Consider the following 19301-nt stretch of genomic DNA (forward strand, 5'->3'; position numbering starts at 1 on the left):
CAGTGACAAAATGGTACAATTAGGCTTTAGGTTAGTTTCTCTGAGAACTTTCTGTGTAACATTGAAGCTGGGTCCATTTCTAGAATGGAAGGGCGGGGGTAAATACGTTGACAGGATCTTTATGGCTCATGGGGTGTGTGTGTGTGTGTGTGTGTGTGTGTGTATGTGTGTGTATCTACATTTGAATTAAGAGCAATCATTAGTGCACATTGTTAAGAATTAGTTGTGTGTGTAAAATATAATTACTTGGATTTCTGCAAAGAGTGATTATTCATTCTTTGTGAAAGAAAAGAAAAGCAGCACCAAGATCTAAACTTCTGAAGACCTAATGATGTAGATCCCTGAGCATGAGACAAATTGCATGGGTCTTTGAGGCCACCACCTACCCTCCTGAGTTGTCTCTGACTGTCTTCTTTCAGATGCTTTGTTCTGCACAAGCTGCCCAATTTGAAGTTTCTGGATGCCCGGAAAGTAACCAGACAAGAACGAGAGGAAGCTTTGCTCAGAGGGTCATTCATGAAGGTGGTGAAGCCCAAGGTAAGCTGCTTACTTTCTGGTCTATGTCTTGCCTCACTGGTTATTCATTGAGCACAGAGGATGTTCTTCTGTGTTTGGAACACAGCAGAGATGTCCAACCAAGGTCTTATCCATGCATACACTGTTGGCCTAGCAAGAAGTAGGACTGGGAATAAATTGGATCTTCCTGGGATGCATCTAAGGGGACCTTATTTGTAACTGATTTCACCCAGGTGGCTCTTTCACCCATAAAGCAGCATCATACACAGACCAGTGGTCATGTTCTGGGGAGCAGATTTCTGGTCTCCTCCTTGAAAATGTTTTGTTTACAAGGTGGGGCCTCTGCAGGTCTGTTGCTGAGAAGGAAGAAAGCTTGGGGCATTTACTTTCCCTTAGGTGTGTAGGATTCCTCTAATGACCCAGAGGGAGCTCACCTTTCTTGGGGCCATAGTGGAGGCAGCAGAGAGTGATTTTCTTCTGTTCACAGGTATGAGGGCTCAGTAGGTCTCAGAGATATTGTTAGTGGGAAAGGCCATTTTTTCCTGACAATGTGGCCTGGGGCTAACATATTCTCCCTACAAGAGCCCTCCAGAGTTCATGGGAATAGTCTTACTGACCTTTTCTTTATTGGCTGAGTCTGCATCGACGCCATGGAAGTGAACATGGTGTCAAGTTAATGACAGCATTGATGAGGTGGGGGAGATGTGGCTTTGAGTCTTGGATTCAGAATCCAGGGGATTTTTAAGGATGTGAAAAATGATCTCTTTGGGAGGAGTTGGGGTCCTTCCATGAAGCCCAAGTCCAAGGAATGGACCAGATGACCCTTGATGATCCCTTTCAAGGTCCACCCCTGTCCCAGGACCCTGTGGTGCTACCCTGTCACTTCCTGCGGGACCTAGCTTGTGTGTTGCAAACACTGGCCCAGAAATCCTGGAGGTCTAGTTTGTCCTCGCTTATTGACTTAGAGTACCTTGTACATGCATTGGAGATGATTAAGAGGGAAAGAGAAAAAAAAAACAAAAAAGCAAAAAAACAAATAGGACCAAAGCAGAAAAAACGAGACCTCTTCCATCAAGTCGCTCAGCTGGCGGCAGACCTCAGGCCACTTTCTTTTCCTGAATCCATGAGGTGCAACTTATTTCCCGTTATGCTGAATAAAATTGCTAACAGTTGTGGAAATATATGATACGGAGGGTATAATACTGGCAGATAAATGTATTGTTACCTGTTTCAGCATGTGGGAAATTAATTGAGTGATTCGTTTCATAGCTATTAAAGTGTTAACAGTTTTCCTTATCGAGGCCCGGATTTGATGTATTGCTTATGACTGCCTTTAGTTATTCCAGCTTTGGTAATTTTGTCCAAATGAAATAATTTATTTCTTGGCCTCCTTTTTTTTTGTTGTTAAAAGATTCCAGAGGCAGCCAACATCACCAAACAAAGGACAACAAATGAGCTGTTTATAATATCTTGGGTTCCTGCCTGTTCAACATTTTCCACCTGCATGTATGCATACACTTTACAGGACAGATCAGTATTTCTCTTGCTCTCCCTGTTCCTGACGGGGGAAGAGCTGCATTGTCCCAGGAACTCTGAGGGGGCACCTATACCCACCATGTGTGCTCATCGCTGCCCTAAAGCTCTCTGTATTCAGATCTGTGAGTCCTCACCCAACCCTAAATTGTAGGAGGAAGGGGCACTGGCGGACTCTGCAGGTGGGGTAACTGAGGCCTAGAGGTGTTAACTGGGCAGCCCCGGCTGGTCAGAGCCAGGCCTGGAGCTTGACCCGTGTGTCTGACCACAGAAGCCACTTCCTCCAACTAGGCTCTTTTCCGAGTGAGCCACACATTTTCCCAGTGCATTTCTCTGTTCCAAATAAAAACCTCCTAAGAAGGCCTAAAGGGAAACAGCACAACACAACAACAACAACAACAACAACAACAAAAGAAAAAACAACAACAGGATAAAGCTAAACTGCTCTCTTGGGGTCAAAATAGCAGCGGGGACTGAAATCCTGCCTAGCCTTTGAAAGCACGTGGGAACGCCTCCTTAAAACCCACCGTAGCCGGCTCTGGACTCATAAGCAACATCAGCAGAAATGCTTTTCAAAGCTCCAAATCAGTTTCTAATCAATTGTAGAATTAGCTTATATTTGTGTGATTGACGCCCACGTCTTTACTAATGGTGTTAAGCTTAAAAATATCCATTAATTCATTGAGGAGAGACGAAAATACTCTGACCAAAGCATGGGGATCTTCAGTGGTTATCTTTCCGGAGAGTCCCATGATTTCCTAACTGGAAAGGACTTTGGAAATCACCTGGTCTGTGCCGTCGTTTGATCAGGGGAGGGATCCAAGTGAGGATGTTGTTTCCCGAGGCCCCCACGGTCTGGTCTGGCGGACGCAGAGCTGGAATTAGAACTCAGGGGCCCGGGCTTTCGGAGAAGGGCTATATCTAGGTCCTGATGGTTCAAGCGCATAGGACTTACCTCGCTGTGCCCCGGCTTCTCCTTCCCACTGTATGCGTCTCCCCAGTGCCAGGCAACTCCCCCCGCCTGTTTTCAGAGATACGCATTGGTACTTCTCTAGAAGCAGAACGAGGCCAAATGAGCTTCTTGCTGAATTAGTAAATGGGCGTTAAAAAGGCTGGTTCTCGCCTGCTCACAGTGTGTGCAGACGTCTGTTTGTTCGTGGGCAGGTGTGTATATATGCTATCTCTGTGTGTGTATACATATGTATGTTCTGGGAGGTCTGTGTACACCCGAGTCGGCTTCTAAGTGGAGAGCAATTTCCTCCCCGTGAATTGCGACGCTGTGCTGAGCACACTTGGTGAGGACCTATTTTTCATCCCAGAATCGGAATCTCAAGTTGGCTCCTGTCCTTTCTCAGGCAGCAGTGGCCTGTTGTGCTTATTCAGCGGAATGCTCTGATGGATGATCCGGGGGGCCGTGATTTGGGGAGCTGTTTTCATTTTATTCCTGACATAAAGTATTTGGGAGAATGGAAAATGCCTCTCCAATCACAGCCCTTGCCTTGGGGGTAGGGAACAGGCAGTCTGGGTGTTCTGGGCTGACGCAAATGCAAAATCATCCAGGAACTAATAAACCCCCTATGTCACAAAGGTTTGATTTCGTACGTACCTGGTAGGCCCCCGGCGCCAGAGTGCAAGTTCGCTCTAGCCTCCCCTCATGATGACACCTTTTCCCCTTCGTTGCTGCCTCTTGGCTTTTGTTGTTGGAAGCCGCTTTCTGTCTGAGCCCTGATTGTCCTTTAGGAAGATGCCATCGTTCATTAGGGAAGTGATAGGTAATCCTACAATGGACTCTTCTAGACTGCTGTGTTTGTCTTGTTAGTTAATGAATCTACAACAACTAGGCTTTGCTCATTTCCTGGAATCTTAAAGAAATGCTGTAACTTTTGCAAATGCTGGCCGTGGAATCATGCTATTGCCAATGCCAAAAGCACAAAGCTGGATGCAGAGAAGGTGGGGAGGCCCCCAGAGAAAGACTTGTGTGACGACCAGAGCATGATCCCCCTTGCCACATCAGGAAACATAAATCAAAGGGGTGCGAGGCCTGTCCAGGAGGGTATGCATGGAGTGCATACCAGCCCTAGGCATCAGACAGCTCAAGAATCCGACAGTCAGAATTGCTTAATTATGTCCTGGCTTTGTAATTATTCATCCCTGTTCTGGCAAAGAGCACAGTTGTCATTTCTTTGACATAATTATTTAAAGCTGAGCCCTCTTGTTTACAGGCATGTATATGAAGTTGGCTACCAACTGTGTAATCTTCAGAACCTTATAGAAGCGGTGGGGAGAGCAGCTCGAGGGACAGCTGGACTGAGAATCGCAGCCTGTGTTAGAAAGTGTTTTGACATGTGTACTTTTGCTTTTAATGGTGGCCATTCTGTGATAGGTAAGAGAAGGTATCAGGCATGTTTGTGAGCGTCAGTGTGTCCTTGAAAATGTGTGGTGCGTGCCTTTATGTGGGCATGCCTGCGTTTCCTATCATGGGTAGTTGGCGTTATTTGTGTAGTTTTGTATATTTGTGTCTGTGTGAGTGTCTTTGAGGTATTTTTTTTTCTCCTGGCGTGTGTGTGAGAGAGAGAGAAAAGGAGGGAAGGGGAGAGGAGGAAGAGGCAAGGAGAGGGAGAGGAAGGTGTGATGTGTTAAAGGAATAAACTTCTGAGTGCAAGTACCTTCTGGAAGTCTTTTTAATTCCTGACCTTAAACTGAAAGTTGGAAATCATTTGGAGTCTGAAGATCACCTCCTTCTATGGCGACACCACACAGTCCTGTGCCTGACGTTGGCGTCAGGACCCGACTCCCTTGTTTCCTTTAGTTTCCTTCATCGTGCATATGTTTTTGGATTCACACACACACACACACACACACACACACACACACAGACGGCCACCTAGGATCAAGATAGGGAATGGAAGCATCGGGAAGCCAGCTTTTGGTCAGGATGAAGCAGCTGCTCCTGTACTGGGATGTCAGCTCCATGAGGGTAGGACCTGGCCTGTGTTTATCGCCCCCCACCCCCAGGGCCTGGTTTACAGCACAGGCTCAGCCAGTACTTGTCAGAAGAATGAACTGGGAACAACAGAACAGTCTGGTAGATCCATGGTGAAAGGTGGTCCATTTTTTTTTTTTTTTTAAATTGCTTCAATATGGTCCTCTGGAAAAGCAGGAAAGGGACCTCTGTCTTAAGGGAAAAAAAAATGTAATAACTTGAATCTGTGCATTGGCAGAGAGGAGAGATTTGGGGTTGCCTATTTGTTTTTCCAAAAGGTTTACCCCTAGGATTACTTATGATGGCAAAACCTACGGCCACCCTGATCGCTGAGCTTCTCCATCAGGTAGTATTGCTGGGGAAGGCGAGCGTGGGATCTGAGCTCATGTTCCGTGTCACTGTGCACAGTGTTCTCTGCAGCCTTCTATCGGAATCCACCTGCTCACGGGAGAGGTTGTGGGAAATAAAAACTAGCTTTTCTCAGCAAACATATTAGGGTGCTCCACAAATCTGTGTGTAGTTTAAATGAGATTTTCCTGGTCTTAACTGCCATTATGTTTTTTTTGTCTATACCATAAAAGAGCACTGCCTAGTGGCATGCTTGGTTTACTTAACTGTTTTAAGCCACGTCCAGCTCTTCGGTACATGCTATCTCGTTGTGAAGCACAGTGTGTTTAACTTTTGTACCTTCTGTTATGTCAATCTAGATCAGTAGCAAACATGTAGCAGGTTATCAGAAACTACCTCTAAATTGATTGCAATTACTAACATTTTATTAGGAATATATATTTTATATAAATATAAAATATTTTTATGTAGGTATGCCCTTAAGTAGATATTCTAAAGCACATACATACACATGCAATTAAAGAGGTGATAAGTTAATCCGTGTTGTGAGGTCTTTACCGTGCCAAACATTCAGAAGAAAACTGAAAATGTCAGTTTATTTTCTGGATATTTCTAATTACCTGAATATGTTAGTGTTTTGTGGTTCTCTTCTGTTTTTATACAGATGTTTCTTGTCTACAGACATATTCAGATTCTATTTTCAGTTACTTTATAGTGAATTTTGAAGGGAGGAAAAATTTTAAATTAATTTATTTTTTGGAAGATGCTTGGGCGATGTGTTTGGAAACAACTCTGGAAGCCAACAATTTGCAGTCTGTTTGTTTTTCATTCTTCTTCCTGATTTCACAGCTTGCCACTTTCCTTAGAGGTGGGGGGAAGGATTTTGTGTTTCTCCATTTTTAGCAGCATGGTGTGTCTCGAGTAAATGCTTTCAGAGTACTGTTCTTTGGAGACATTTTTGGTATGTCTTCATTGTCTTGCTTTTGCATGGCAAATGCCTGAAATCAGAGAGAGACAGGAAAGTTGTACCTCCTGCTCTCGAGCAAAGCCCTATGGATGGAGAATTGAAATCCACAGTAGGGAGAGGGAGAGTGAAACAGAACTGTTGGTGCTGAAGGCAGCTTCTCACAGCCTTTCCCAGAAGCCCCAGGGCCTGGCCAGGTGCTGAGCACAGAGCAGGTGTCATTCTCCATTAGACCCAATGCTCCAGGAGAGATTGCTGTGTCTCTGTTGGAGTCACTGGCTTTCACTGCTTCCCAGTGGCCCAGCTCCACACTCTTCCTCTCTTTGGCCTCCCTCCACCATGCTCACTTTTGTCCACATGCCTAGAGAACCATGGGAGTAAATGGCACTCTTTAGGGAATTCGATCCTTAGGATAGTTCACACAGCTTCTGGAACTCCATAGCTGGGGCAAGTGTGGTAGATCTCACTGTGTATCTAAAGTGATGTGTTTCTTTTTACTTCCCCATCCCATTGACTTTGGCCTTGGCCATTGACGCTTTGGCCAATGGGATGTGACTGCAAGTGACAGCATGCCAATTCTGGGCCACAGCCTTACGAGGTCCTATGGGTTTCCATTCACTCCTCCTGCGTGTCTGCCATTTGCTGTGAAAAGAACACGAAATACACATTAAGCAGCCCCGAAGCTGACCTGCTAAGCCTGAAGCAGATCTACCCCAGCCAATAGCAGACCTCTGTATGAGAGATAAATTCTTGTTGTAAGCCATTAGGATTTTGAATAGTGTTGCTGCAGGAGCCTGACGAAAAGGTAGGCTATCCGTCCATACATCCCACCTTCTGGTCCTGGCCACTTAAACCAGGGCTCTTAACTAGGACACAACTTTTTAGTTTTCAGTGTCATGACATCAACTTCTTTAGGCTTTTTGGATGCTTAACTAATGAGGATTGCAAGGTCAGACTATGGGCTGATCAACTGCTCTGTAGTACATTATTAGATGTGTTGACACTTTCCTGATATATGAGTAAAAAGAGTGCCTCGCATGTATTGTGTCCAGTGTGTACTAGATATTGAATCAGTGACTTAACAGTTTTACCCTGAATTTCTCCTTGAACTTGAATGTATCCTATGAGGAAACCGATGAGCAGAGAATTTACGTACATTACCCAAAATTACAGAGCAACGTAGACTCAGGTTCTTCCTGGGGTCTGCCTAGACTCCAGAGCTCATTCTCTTTGCCTTATGTATTTTAAATTACATGAACACGCATGAAAATATGATGGGAGGCAGGAGTAAAAGAGTAGGAAGGTGAGGATATGGAAGGGAACCAAAGGTAACTTTGTCATTTCCATTTTGACCTTCTGACTACACCCCACCCCCAACCCATTTTGGTGAAATGCGTGGTTGAGGCAGAGAATTGTAGGAGATGGCCTGTGGAGAGCTCTGTTTCTTAGGCCAAATTTGCAAGAATTAGGAGAACCTTGGCAAGGTTTGAAGTGGGAGGAAAGTACGGGAGGTCTCTGCTGGGAGAGGGAGTAATAGAGCTCTGTGCACAGTGGGTATGGCAGAAATCTGTGAGAGGCAGCTGCTGGCCTGGGGCTTCCCAGCATTCAAAGTGCTCAGGCCCCTTTTGGTGCTCAGCTGGCCAGAGAGGTCAAGGAGCTAGGGTGGAGAGCCTTGTCCCCAAGAATTCAGGGAAAGATCTGGGTGGTAGCAAGCAGCCCTGTTGCTGGAATGAAGAGGAAGCTGATGGCTGTCAAAGACCCAGGAATAACTGCCCTGGAAATGGGTTCTTGGCTTACTAAAGAAGTTTTTTGACATTTACTTACCTCAGAAACCTCTGTCGGCTATGGTGTAGTTGCTGCAGTTTGAGGGAGTGGATTTAAGGCCTCATAAGTGGGCTGTGAAAAGTCCTTCCTCATGGGATCTCTGGTAATGATTGATATGGAGCCCTTACAGCTGATTATATCTATAAACGGTGCATTTACAGCTTGACATTTTCATGATTCACTTGAGAAGACAGTTTCTGGTATTTTGTTTTTCCAATTTAGGTTTTCTGTTATTTTCAAAAATTAGCTTGAAAGGAAAGATAAATGAAAAATAAAGATCCCTCCCTAAGAAAGTAGATTTTCATAGAATGAAGTTGAGGCCCTGCATTCAAGTTACCCATGTTTCAAGCTAATATTACCCTGCATTCCATATGCAGCCGTTGGGCGGGGCTACCCCCTCCCCCCAGCAGGTCCATCCATCAGCTTGAACAACACCTTAGCCGTAACATTCTTTATGCCACTTGCTACCCCTTCCCCCTCGACACACACACTGATTCTTTGCTTTGAGCCTGGTGATTCTAGCCCACTGAAGGGAAGGAGTAGGTTGGAAACACAGAGGCAACTTGTTTAGGAGCAGAAAAAAAGGCTAGTGACTGAGGTCTGAGTGAAGGAACATCAGGGAAGCATCAGTGTCCCTACCCCTAAGTGAGCTCAGGGCCTTGCTTTCGATTCTTGTGAACTCCGTGACTTCATGAAGCTCTGCCTTGCTTCGAAAGTCCCTTCTGGGACATGGAAACGTCAGATGGTGGGGACTGAACCCCTAGGCAGATAGACATCCTAGAAGGCAGAGAAGGCTGCTGGATGGATGGCCCACTGGGGAAAAATCATGAACATTGTTCTGAAGCTAACTTTGATTTATGTTAATAGTATTTGCAATTCTATGGCTAAAGAAAAAGGATAAAATGAAGATGGCATGGTCCTAATTTCTATTCTTGAGTTCTGGTTATTTCCAAACTGCCTACAACTAATAGCAGATGTACTAGTTTGCGAGGGCTGCCCTAACAAATGCCACAGACTGGGTGGCTTCAGCAACAGACATTCGTTTCTCATTCTGGAGGCTCTAAGTCCAAGACCGAGGTGTTGGTGGGAATTGGTTTCTTCTGAGGCCTCTCTCCCTGGCGTGCAGATAGTTGCCTTCCCCCTGTGGCCTCACATGGTATTCTTTTTTTTTTTTTTTTAAGATTTTATTTATTATTTGACAGAGAGAGAGAGATTGCAAGCAGGCAGAGAGTGAGTGGGAAGCAGGCTCCCTACTGAGCAGAGAGCCTGATGCGGGGCTCCATCCCAGGACCCCGAGATCATGACCTGAGCAAAGGCAGAGGCTTAACCCACTGAGCCACCCAGGTGGCCCTCACATGGTATTCTTGAAACGTGTGTATGTCCCTGCTAGCTCTCCGTGTGTCCAGATTTCAGCTTCTTACTGGGACACTTGTCGTATCAGATTAGGACCCATCCTAATGGCCTCGTTTCAGCTTATTCACCTCTTTAAAGGCTCCTTCTCTAAACATAATCACATTCGGAACTACTGGGAGTTCCAGCTTAAACATTTCAATGGGGAGGGGTATAATCCAGCTCCTCCCAGTAGACAGAAGGGTGAACTTCAAGAAGATATAAAAGAAAACTCACTTATGCTTAGTGATGGAAGGGATGTCTCTGGCATTTAACATTTACTTGTGTTTTTATTGTCCCCAAAAGCCTAAGAAACAAAGTTGGTCATGGATTAGGATAAAGTAGTGGGATACTCTTAGGCTGTTCAGCTGGAACACAGGTGGAAGTCTTCATGAGGTCTCATTGCAGTAAAATGTAATCTGTTTGTCTGAATGTGGCTCGTACGTACTTTCTGGATATCATCCACGTGAGAGCCAACCAGGGACAATAGGTAAGTACCAGTATCAGCATGAGCTCCAGGAATGGTACTTCCTACATCAACGCAATAGGTTCTGGAACCCAATGCTCAGCAGAGCTTCTTTGCATTTAAGATAGTCACCTTTTAGGGCACCTGGGTGGCTCAGTGGGTTAAGCCTCTGCCTTCGGCTTGGGTCATGATCTCAGGGTCCTGGAATCGAGCCCTGTATTGGGCTGTCTGCTCAGCAGGGAGCCTGCTTCCTCTTCTCTCTGCCTGCCTCTCTGACTGCTTGTGATCTCTGTCTGTCAAATAAATAAATAAAATCTTAAAAAAAAAAAAAAAGATAGTCACCTTTTGGGGGCGTCTGGGTAGCACGGTCAGTTAGGTGTCTGACTTTTGGTTTCAGCTTGGGTCGTGATCTCAGTGTTGTGATGTTGAGCCCCGCATCAGGCTCTGTGTTCAATGGGGAGTCTGCTTGATATTCTCTCTCTCCCTCTGCCTCTCACTTTTCTCCTAGAAGGTGCTGTTTGCCCTAAACTGTTCCTTGATAAGTCAAAGGAAGCAGTTTCTTGTTGGAAGGGAGATGAATTAAGACCCACTTCCACTGCTTCCTGCCTGTGTCTTCAGAGGGCTTGTTTCTCCCCTGCCCAGACCTCCAGGGCCATCTATGTTCTCAGGTAGCTGCTGGGCCAGGCCTGTGAACTGGGCGCAACTCTGGGGAAAGCACGTTTTTGCTTCTCCATTGTTCTGTCCACCCATGGTCACCATGGCTTCCTTCTGGGGTCCGTGTACTCAGTCTGGCTCCAAATGAATCCTCACTGGCCCTCTGACCAGGCAAAGTGGTGTCTCACAAGCCTGATAGGTCAGGTCTGCCCTTGGGATGCCTGAAGGCTGGTGGTACAATTAGCTCTTTTATTTGCTTTTCTGCTCCTTACAGTAGAGTGTCTTAGATTAACAGACAGGGCACCATCAATAATACACAGATGCTCTGTAATTGGGGCTTCCTTTGATGTTAATTTAGCTAAGTTCAATGCTATTGTCAGTGATAGCAATTACACTCAGCCTTTTCACCAAGGACATTTTAGGATAATTTTATTTTTCATGTGCATTTTAAAATATGGCAGTAAATTCTGAGCTACATTACCTGAATTAGAACTCATTATTTCTTTTCAACAGTGAACTAATGCTCTCTGTCTAGGCTCCAAAGCTGTAATTTTTTTTTTCCCCCTTTTTTGAAATGGGGAATTTTAAGTGGGGCTTCTACTCCATGAAGCTTTTAACTTGTAAGCGAAATTTAGAAGTAAATCACTTGTTTTTTGTTGGCATTTTGAAGTGTCGCAGAGGCTCTCTGGGGGAGGGACCTCTCCTGTACTTTATTTGGCCCATTTTATTCATTCCTTTCCACCACCCAACCTTTACTTTTGTTCTTGACACGATTCAAGAAGTTGCCTCCAGCTGCTCTTTGGAGAAGGTTTAAAATCTGGATTTACTGGCTATTGTCTCCCATGGGAAACACACGATTCTTACTTTGTTCCTGGGCTCTTCTCAGATTTGCTGTTCCATTTAGAGGCCAGTCCCGCTCCACGTTTCCGATGGAGTTTGGATTCAATGCTGAATTTCTACCTTCTGCTCTCTGTTTCTCCATTCTTTTTTTTGTTTGTTTGTTTGTTTGTTTCTCCATCCTTAATAGAGATTGCCCAATGCCTCCTTCCCGGTTTGTTGTGAAATTTAAATGAGATAATATGTATAAGGTGCTCACACTGTCTTTGGGGTGTAGAAGCAGGGGTAGCTAGTGGTGTTAGCTGTGTAATTTCAAAGAAGCTCCTTTTTGTGGTATCACTGTGTCCTAGGTTTGTGTGGGTGAACATGGAGAAGGTCATTTGGGCTTGAGGGAGGGGATATATTAGTTCAGGCTGCCAAAACAGAACCCTATGGACAGAGTGGCTTTAAACAACAGAAATGCATTTTTTTTTTCAGGGTTCTGGAGGCTGGAAGTCCAGATTGTGGTGCCACCATGGTCTGGATCTGGTGAGAGTTTGTAGATGGTTCACTTCCTGGTTGTGTCCTCACAATGCTGAGAGAGAGAGAGAAAAAGAGAGAATGTGCAAATGGGCTGATCTTCCTCTTTTTATAAGGCCGCAGTCCTGTAGGACCAGAGCCCCACCCTTATGACCTCATTTGACTTTAATTACTTCCTACAGATTTTATCTCCCCAGACAGTGACGCTGTGGGTTAAGACTTCAACATAGGAATTCTAGGGAGACATAGTTCAGTCCAAAGAAGGGGATACTGCTACCCCTGCTATTCCTGGTGGCTTCACTGAATTTTAAGTTAAATGTTTCTGAGACTTTTGCTAAGCACCTACCTTCTGAAGAGAGTAAAGTACTTATCAAGAGGGAATGTGGGAGAAGAAAGAAGTCCCCATGTTCATCCTGGGGAGACCCTGGTCCCTCCATTTGAAGTGCCTCCCCAGGCACTGCACGGGGCCTTTTTGTTCTTGTGGGGATGGTGGAAGTAGAGAGCCGGGGAAGGAGAAGGCCCAGGAGAAGTGAGTGTAGCTCGGAGAATGGGGCCACCCTGCCATCGCTGGGAGCAAGAGGACGGCAGTGCCAGGGCCCCAAGTGGACAGTGCTGGAGCAGAGGAGGAAAAGGATGCTTGGTGCAGAGATAAGCCCTTAAGTCCTTTCACTTGGGTGACCTTGGACTCACCTCTCTTATCCCTCTCCAACTACCTTGGCAAAAGTCTAGAAATCAAGGCTGATGGTGAGATCCTGGAATTTGTCATTGGAGTCAACCCTTTCTACCCCATAGTAAAATGGAGAACACTGGGCTGTGGAATCCGAGGGGTCCCTATACACGTCCAGAGAATATGATCTCATCATGAGAAGGGCCTTGAAAACGCCAGGTTGAGATTTTGGGTCTTTGGAGAATTAGAGAAAGCAGTCAGGAGCTGTATCACACAGAGACACACACTTTTGAAGGAAAATAAAAATCTGTTTCAATGTAATATTTAAAAAAAAATGTCTAATGTCCGCACCCATTCTAATTTTTAGTTGTGGGATGTTTTGGAAAAGATTCAGTTACAAAGTCTTTTTGTCTTCCTTGTGTTCAGAAAGCCTTTGGTACCAACGTGTGACTTGTGCGTGTTGAGCCGTTCAGAGGCCTTGTCTGAACGCGGTGAATCATGTTTGCTTAGGTAAAAATGGGTGGAGTAAGTGAAACAGACTGAAGAATGAAAAGCTCTTCCTTCTTTGCTCCTCTCCCCACTGCTTTTGCACATTATATGACTAAATGTGCAACTTTGTTCACATAACTGCTACAAACAGTTCACTGTGTAGGCCAAACGCTCTCTAATGCAGTAAAATTAAGAAATAATATGCTTTGAAAGTGATTTATGAGTGTGGTTAAACTGCCAGATTTACAAAGAAATAGTTCAGATCTTGGGAAGCCTCAGGAGTCACGTCAAAAATGAATTTGACCATGATTTAAACTGCTACTTTTCTTACATGACATTTAATATGTGTACTTTGGAGGCCCATATGTCTTTAATAAAATAGCATTAAGTTTTAAATATGATATGAATGCAGCCAGTTTCTAAATTCATAACCTTTTCCACAACTCCAAAATGCTAACCAATAAGGGAGTCATACATGCAATAAAACATAAACCTTAGAAAATAGCTTTTTATTAAAATGGTTAGACAGTTGGCAGCTGGTTTGCGATGTAATAAATACTTACAGCGTTGTGGGTTTATCAGACATTGTTTACCCTGCAAGCAACTGGGACGAGACAACTAATTATAACCCCCGCACAAAGGCCACTCACGCTGAGCCCCCCTGAGAGTGCCAAGGAGGCCTAATGGTTTCTCTGAGAACTCGGGACAAGCGGTCCCAAGAGTTGGATTCCAATCCCTTTCTGTGCTTAAAGGAGTATGACCCTGGGCAAGTCACTCCATGTCTGCAATTTTCCCAGTCTATGTCATGGGACAATACCTAACCTGCCCTACGGATTGGTTATGACACAAAGAAACAAATGCATGCTAGGCTTCTGAGATCATGCCCAGCACATAGTAGGTGCTCAGGAAAGAGAAGCAATGCTTTTGAAAAAATTCTTTCATAAAAAAGTAATTCAGGCGAGGTCTCCAGGTCCCTTCTTGCACTGACATTCCATGATTTTTCTAGGACAGCACTCAGAAAAGGTAAGCCACTTAGTCAGAAATCAGTGTGAGCTTCACGGAGGATGGGATGCTCCTTGCCTCATGTCTCTAAGTCACGAACATGTCAGAAATAACAGACATATTTGGCTCAGGGAGAGCAGGAGCTGTGCTAGTGGCCAGTGTCACTTAGCTATTCCTGGAGATGGACATGAGGTGTGCAGAGCAGTCTCTTCCTCTGGGTTTCCAGTTTGTAGAAAATGGGAGCTTTTCTTGTAAGTTGTATGGCATGGCAACACAAGTTCTCTGAATGCTGCTGTGTGAGTGTGTGTGTGAGGGTGAGTGTGAGTGTGTGTGTAAACAGATTTCCCTATGGAGTAGTTTTGTAAAGGGACTTCCCAAACTCCATGTTTCTAGATGCTTCAGTACAACTTTCTTTTTCTGTATCTCTGATGAAACAGCCAGTCTGACAATGGTCTGATTGTGATTGTCCATGCAACCAAATATTACTACTGTTCACAAATTTCCTTAGGAATGAGTTCCCGAATTTATTAAAAGGAGAATTATAAGTTATATTTAAGCTTGGCTTTTGAATCTCGGGGCTCAGACATGTGTGTGTGGTAATCAAAGATTAAAAGGCCCAGGGACCATTTCATTTTATTTTATTTTTATATGTTTTCTAAAAACAATGTTATGATCCCATTAAGGAAAATTAACAAAGAAAATCTTTCAACTGTATTCCCTACACGCTAACTCTATGACTTTTCATTTTGCTCTGTTCCCTTCTAAACCTTACCCCTTTCTGTCGGTATTATATGTATACTTGATGCTCTGTGCATTTACCTAATATTTTTATTGTATTGTGCTACTTCAGAGTCCTCAAATTTGTTCTTTTATGCACTGTACAATTCTTCATCAAATTGATGTTAAGTACCATCTGTTACCAAACCATTCCCTTACTACTTCTAAGGTATAAAATACTGTTGCTTGTGTGTGGTTCGGTGGGTATGTGTCAGTGTGTCTTAAGAGTGTATTTCTTTTCAATTATTTCCTTAGAATAATTTTCCAGGGATGGGTTTCTTGGATCACAGGGTGTGGGTATATGACCAGGTTTAGGTTCTGCCTAAAAAATGCCTGGCTGCAATTTTCCAGTTGGCTATCCAGTCTGATGAGCCATCCCACCTACCCTGACCAGAGGAAGAATGTAGGTCAAAAAGGATACTTAACAATTCCAAGGCTTTCTTTGGGAATGGGATTCCCCAAGTCAGATTGGTTGGTATGGTTCTGGAAGAGAAGCTTAGAATCTCTAGGAGCTCCCACCAAGCATGCATTGACCTGCTTAGTTATAGTCCCAGGGAATTATGGGTTCCCTAGAGCATCCCCAAAATTATTAGCAGCATGCAATCCCTGATCAGTGTGAATGTGCCTTTAGACTGTTAGCCAAATCTTTGTGTAATACCAATCATCTACCTATAAAAGCACAAATATGTTATTGTTCTCAATAGGCAATTTAATGAAGCTTTGGGGAGGGAAAAAGAGAAAAGAAGATTACAAGCTGGCTGATCTTGCTTTTATTTCTCTTAAATCTATCCACACTTCTCAGGGGTTGTACTTGTTTAAAGATTGTATGCAACTGTGCAGCCTGTGTGATTTGGAAAGCAAATCAAACTAAATATGAAGTTTTCAGTGTGCGCTGTTTTTAAATGATTTCATGCATTTATTTCAAATATACATTTCGTCCCAAGTAGTGCTAAACCTATAATCTTTTTCTTGTTACATTTCTTTTTTGGGGAGGGAGGCCGAGAGGGTGACTTAGTTTTGGAGTGGAAGGTTCCTATTAACATCTACCTCCTTCTTGTGCAGCATTATTCACAGCAGAGCTATTAAGGCTAATTATTTTCAGGTTTCTATCAAAGGGGACTATTTGAGCTGACAAAAAAAAAAAAGCATTTATTGGGGAGAAAAATGGTCTGTTTAAATAAGAAAGGGATCATTGTCATGTGCACCCTACCTCCCCCTCTCATTTATTAGTTTTGCAGGGAGGAGGGGCCAGGAGACCCCTTGAGAGTCTTTAAGAGGACTTTCTAGGGAGCTATGCTCACTGAGATGCCTGGTACCCCAAGAAAGGGCAGTGCTCCCCCCTCATTTTTTTTGTGCAGCCTACCTGGTTTGCTCATTGACATTAGACCTTGTGTTAATCTTTTATTTTATTTCTCAGTTTGGCTAATAGTCACTGACCCTTGATGTGTAATGGGATGGATACTGGTTGAGAGGCTGGGTATATTAGTCAGAGAAGGCTAACTGCTGTAACAAACAGCCCCTGAATCCTGGTGGTTTAGTCATTCTCAGTGCACTGAAAGTGTCTGGGTAGAGAGTGAGGGATGCCCACGCAGTCAGGGGCCTAGGCTCCCTTTATCCAATGGCTCTACATTTTTCTTGGGTCTTGGAGTTCTTCACAGGATGGAAGCCAATGCATGGAGCAAAAGCAAGAGTACGGGGAATTGTCTGAATGATTTATGGCCCTGCTTCTGAGATAACATGTGTCATTAAGACCCCCATTCCACTGGCCAGAACCCTGTTACACGAACATTCAAAACTGCAGGAGTCTGGGAAAAGCAGCTATTAGGAGCTGAATTGTCCCCCCCACCATCCACCCTAATTCATATGTGAAAGCCCTAGCTCCCAGTACCTCAGATTAGCCTTATTTGGAAATAGGGTCTCTACAGAGGGGATAGAATGAAGATGAGACTATCAGGGTGGGCCCTAATCCAGTCTGACCATGGTCCTTATAAGAGGAGGAAATTAGGATCCATAGGAAGACACAGAGGGACAACCATGTCCAGAGTGCTGCTGTTTACCAGCCAAAGAGAGAAGCCACTGTCACCTTGATCACAGACTTTCAACCTCAAGAACTGAGAAAAAATGCTTCTGTTGTTTAAATCACCTGGTGTCATGTTTGTTATGGCAGCCATCACGAACTAATACAGCTGCTTAGCTGAGTTCCAGAAAGAACAGGAAATGCCTTTGCTGAACAGCAACCAATCTCCACCGCTCTGAGAGAGCTGAAACTCAGCCAGCCCTCTGGTTGCTCTTGGGGAGGTCTCTCCTTCCAGCACTCAGATTCCTCATCTATCAAATGGATGAAGAAACTTAGAGCATCTCTGAGGGTCTCCCTGTGGCTTTGTGATGCAGCCACGTATGCAGATGCTCAAGCTGATGTCTTGGTCTGTGTGAGGTCCATGGTGCCTGAAGCTGCCGGCCTCTGGGATTTCAGGGGAATACCTTGGTGACATGCTATAGAACCCAGGCTTTAGAGTTCAGTGAGCTGGATTTGAGTCCTAGTTCTTCTACTTGTTATGTGACTTTGGGTAAATGAGGACCTCAGTTACCTCATTTTTAAAATGAGGTTTATAAAACATGGGTTGTTGGATAAAAGGAAATGGTGAATATAAAGCACTTATCCCAGGGCATGATATAAAGTAAAGGAGCAATACAATTTTGTCTCTCCCTCTCTCTTTTTCTCTTATTTTCCTTTCTCTGTCTTGATGTTCTTTTTATTTGTTCTCATTCCAAAGTCCTGAATGTGAAGATGGAGATATATTAATTTTGAAAGCACTTGCACACCTATGATCTCATTTGATCCTCACAATACTGATAAAAGGAAGAAGAGGGGTACTTTGTCTTACACGCATGGAATACAGAGATAGAGCGCTTGTAGGACTCACTGGATATTATGGAAAGAAATGAAAATGGGGGATCAGCTCTCACATATCCTCTTGGACCAGCACTTTGCCATTACTTAGGGTACAACTTGGCTGTTCTGATAATTTCTGGACTGATGATATGAAGACATGGTTCGGGAAAGGAACACCTAAGTAATCCTGTTGCTGTCTGTAGAGTTCCCACCGTGGGCACAGAATGGCAGGGATAGCTCTCCCAGAGGTTCCACTGTGGAACTCAGACCAGCTCACACCTCCCAGAGTGGGCCACTGTTTTTTCAAGGGACAGTCAGTGCAGCTTTTATGGTCTATTGTGCAAAAAAGGGTATGATCTACCTATACCCAGGAGTAGAAAGAAAAGCAGGTTATGTGTTTAGCTTCCAGATGGTTCCAAATCTGCCTGATGAGGACTGTGTTGATTTGACCTATTTTAGAGCCACAGTTCACTTTCAGTTGTGCTCCACATCTCTGAGGCTTTCTCCACACTTCCTGGAGGAAGGGATTTCGTCTTGGAATCACCATTGTTCCTGTGTGTCTGGCATGCTGCAGCTCACATCTTCACACCAGCAGTGTTTGCTTTTGTAAACTGCAGAGGAGGACAAACCATGGGTTAGAGAAGGAGGGCAAGACTAGAGAGGAAGGGTGAGGAGGAGATAAGTATATTCTGGTTGTTCTGTTCTGTTCTGGGTGTCTATACCATGCTCGAGCTTGGGGCCAGGCCACTATCCTCATACTCAGAACTCATGATGACCAGAAGTGTTTTAACAGGAAACTTATATTTCACTTCACTTTTATTTAAAATAAGCTTTTCTGGCAGGGTGAAATTTTTTTAAAAAATATTTTATTTATTTATTTGACAGACAGAGATCACAAGTAGGCAGAGAGACAGGCAGAGAGAGAGGAGGAAGCAGGCTCCCCACTGAGAAGAGAGCCCGATGCGGGGCTCGATCCCAGGACCTCAAGATCATGACCCAAGCCGAAGGCAGAGGCCTAACCCAGTGAGCCACCCAGGCGCCCCAAATTTTGAGATGCGCTACAGAGAGCTGGAGATTTTCAAGTTTACAGGAAAATGACAATGTATTCAGCCTTTCTGCTGTCTCTCTCGTGTAGGGCAGGTTATCAGTCTCTGTCATGACTAATGGCAATTTATGCTATCTATGACCAATGGGAAGGAAAAATATTCATATTTTTAAAAAGCATTGAGACAAATCTGTCCTCAATCAGGGTCATGATCATACTACAAGGAAGGAAATAGACTTTCCAAGGTCATGGTTTCTCAGTCTTTATTGGGAGGTTGCCATTTATTTATGATCTTATCATATGAATTTCAAGATTAGGAGGAATTCTGGAGTTTTTTAAAAAGGAAAATTTGGAGTATTGAGGGTAAAAGTAGCTGCTCAGGATCCTCTTCTTCA

At 44.2% G+C, this 19301-nt stretch overlaps 1 protein-coding gene across 2 annotated transcripts in view; it reads left to right on the forward strand.

Annotated features, from left to right (window-relative positions):
• Window positions 1–19301, forward strand: part of LRMDA (leucine rich melanocyte differentiation associated) — a 1048937-nt gene that overhangs the window by 599096 nt on the left and 430540 nt on the right. The window contains exons 5-6 of one of the 2 annotated variants that reach the window (XM_045083584.1): window positions 420–537; window positions 11992–12042. In XM_045083584.1, the coding sequence (XP_044939519.1) occupies window positions 420–537; window positions 11992–12042 (169 nt within the window). The remainder of the gene's footprint in view (window positions 1–419; window positions 538–11991; window positions 12043–19301) is intronic. The other variant, XM_045083585.1, reaches the window with a different exon arrangement.

The sequence above is a fragment of the Mustela putorius genome, unplaced genomic scaffold (genome assembly GCF_011764305.1).
Source record: "Mustela putorius furo isolate JIRA1106 unplaced genomic scaffold, ASM1176430v1.1 tig00000698_pilon_pilon_pilon, whole genome shotgun sequence".
NCBI classification, from domain to species: Eukaryota; Metazoa; Chordata; class Mammalia; order Carnivora; family Mustelidae; genus Mustela; species Mustela putorius.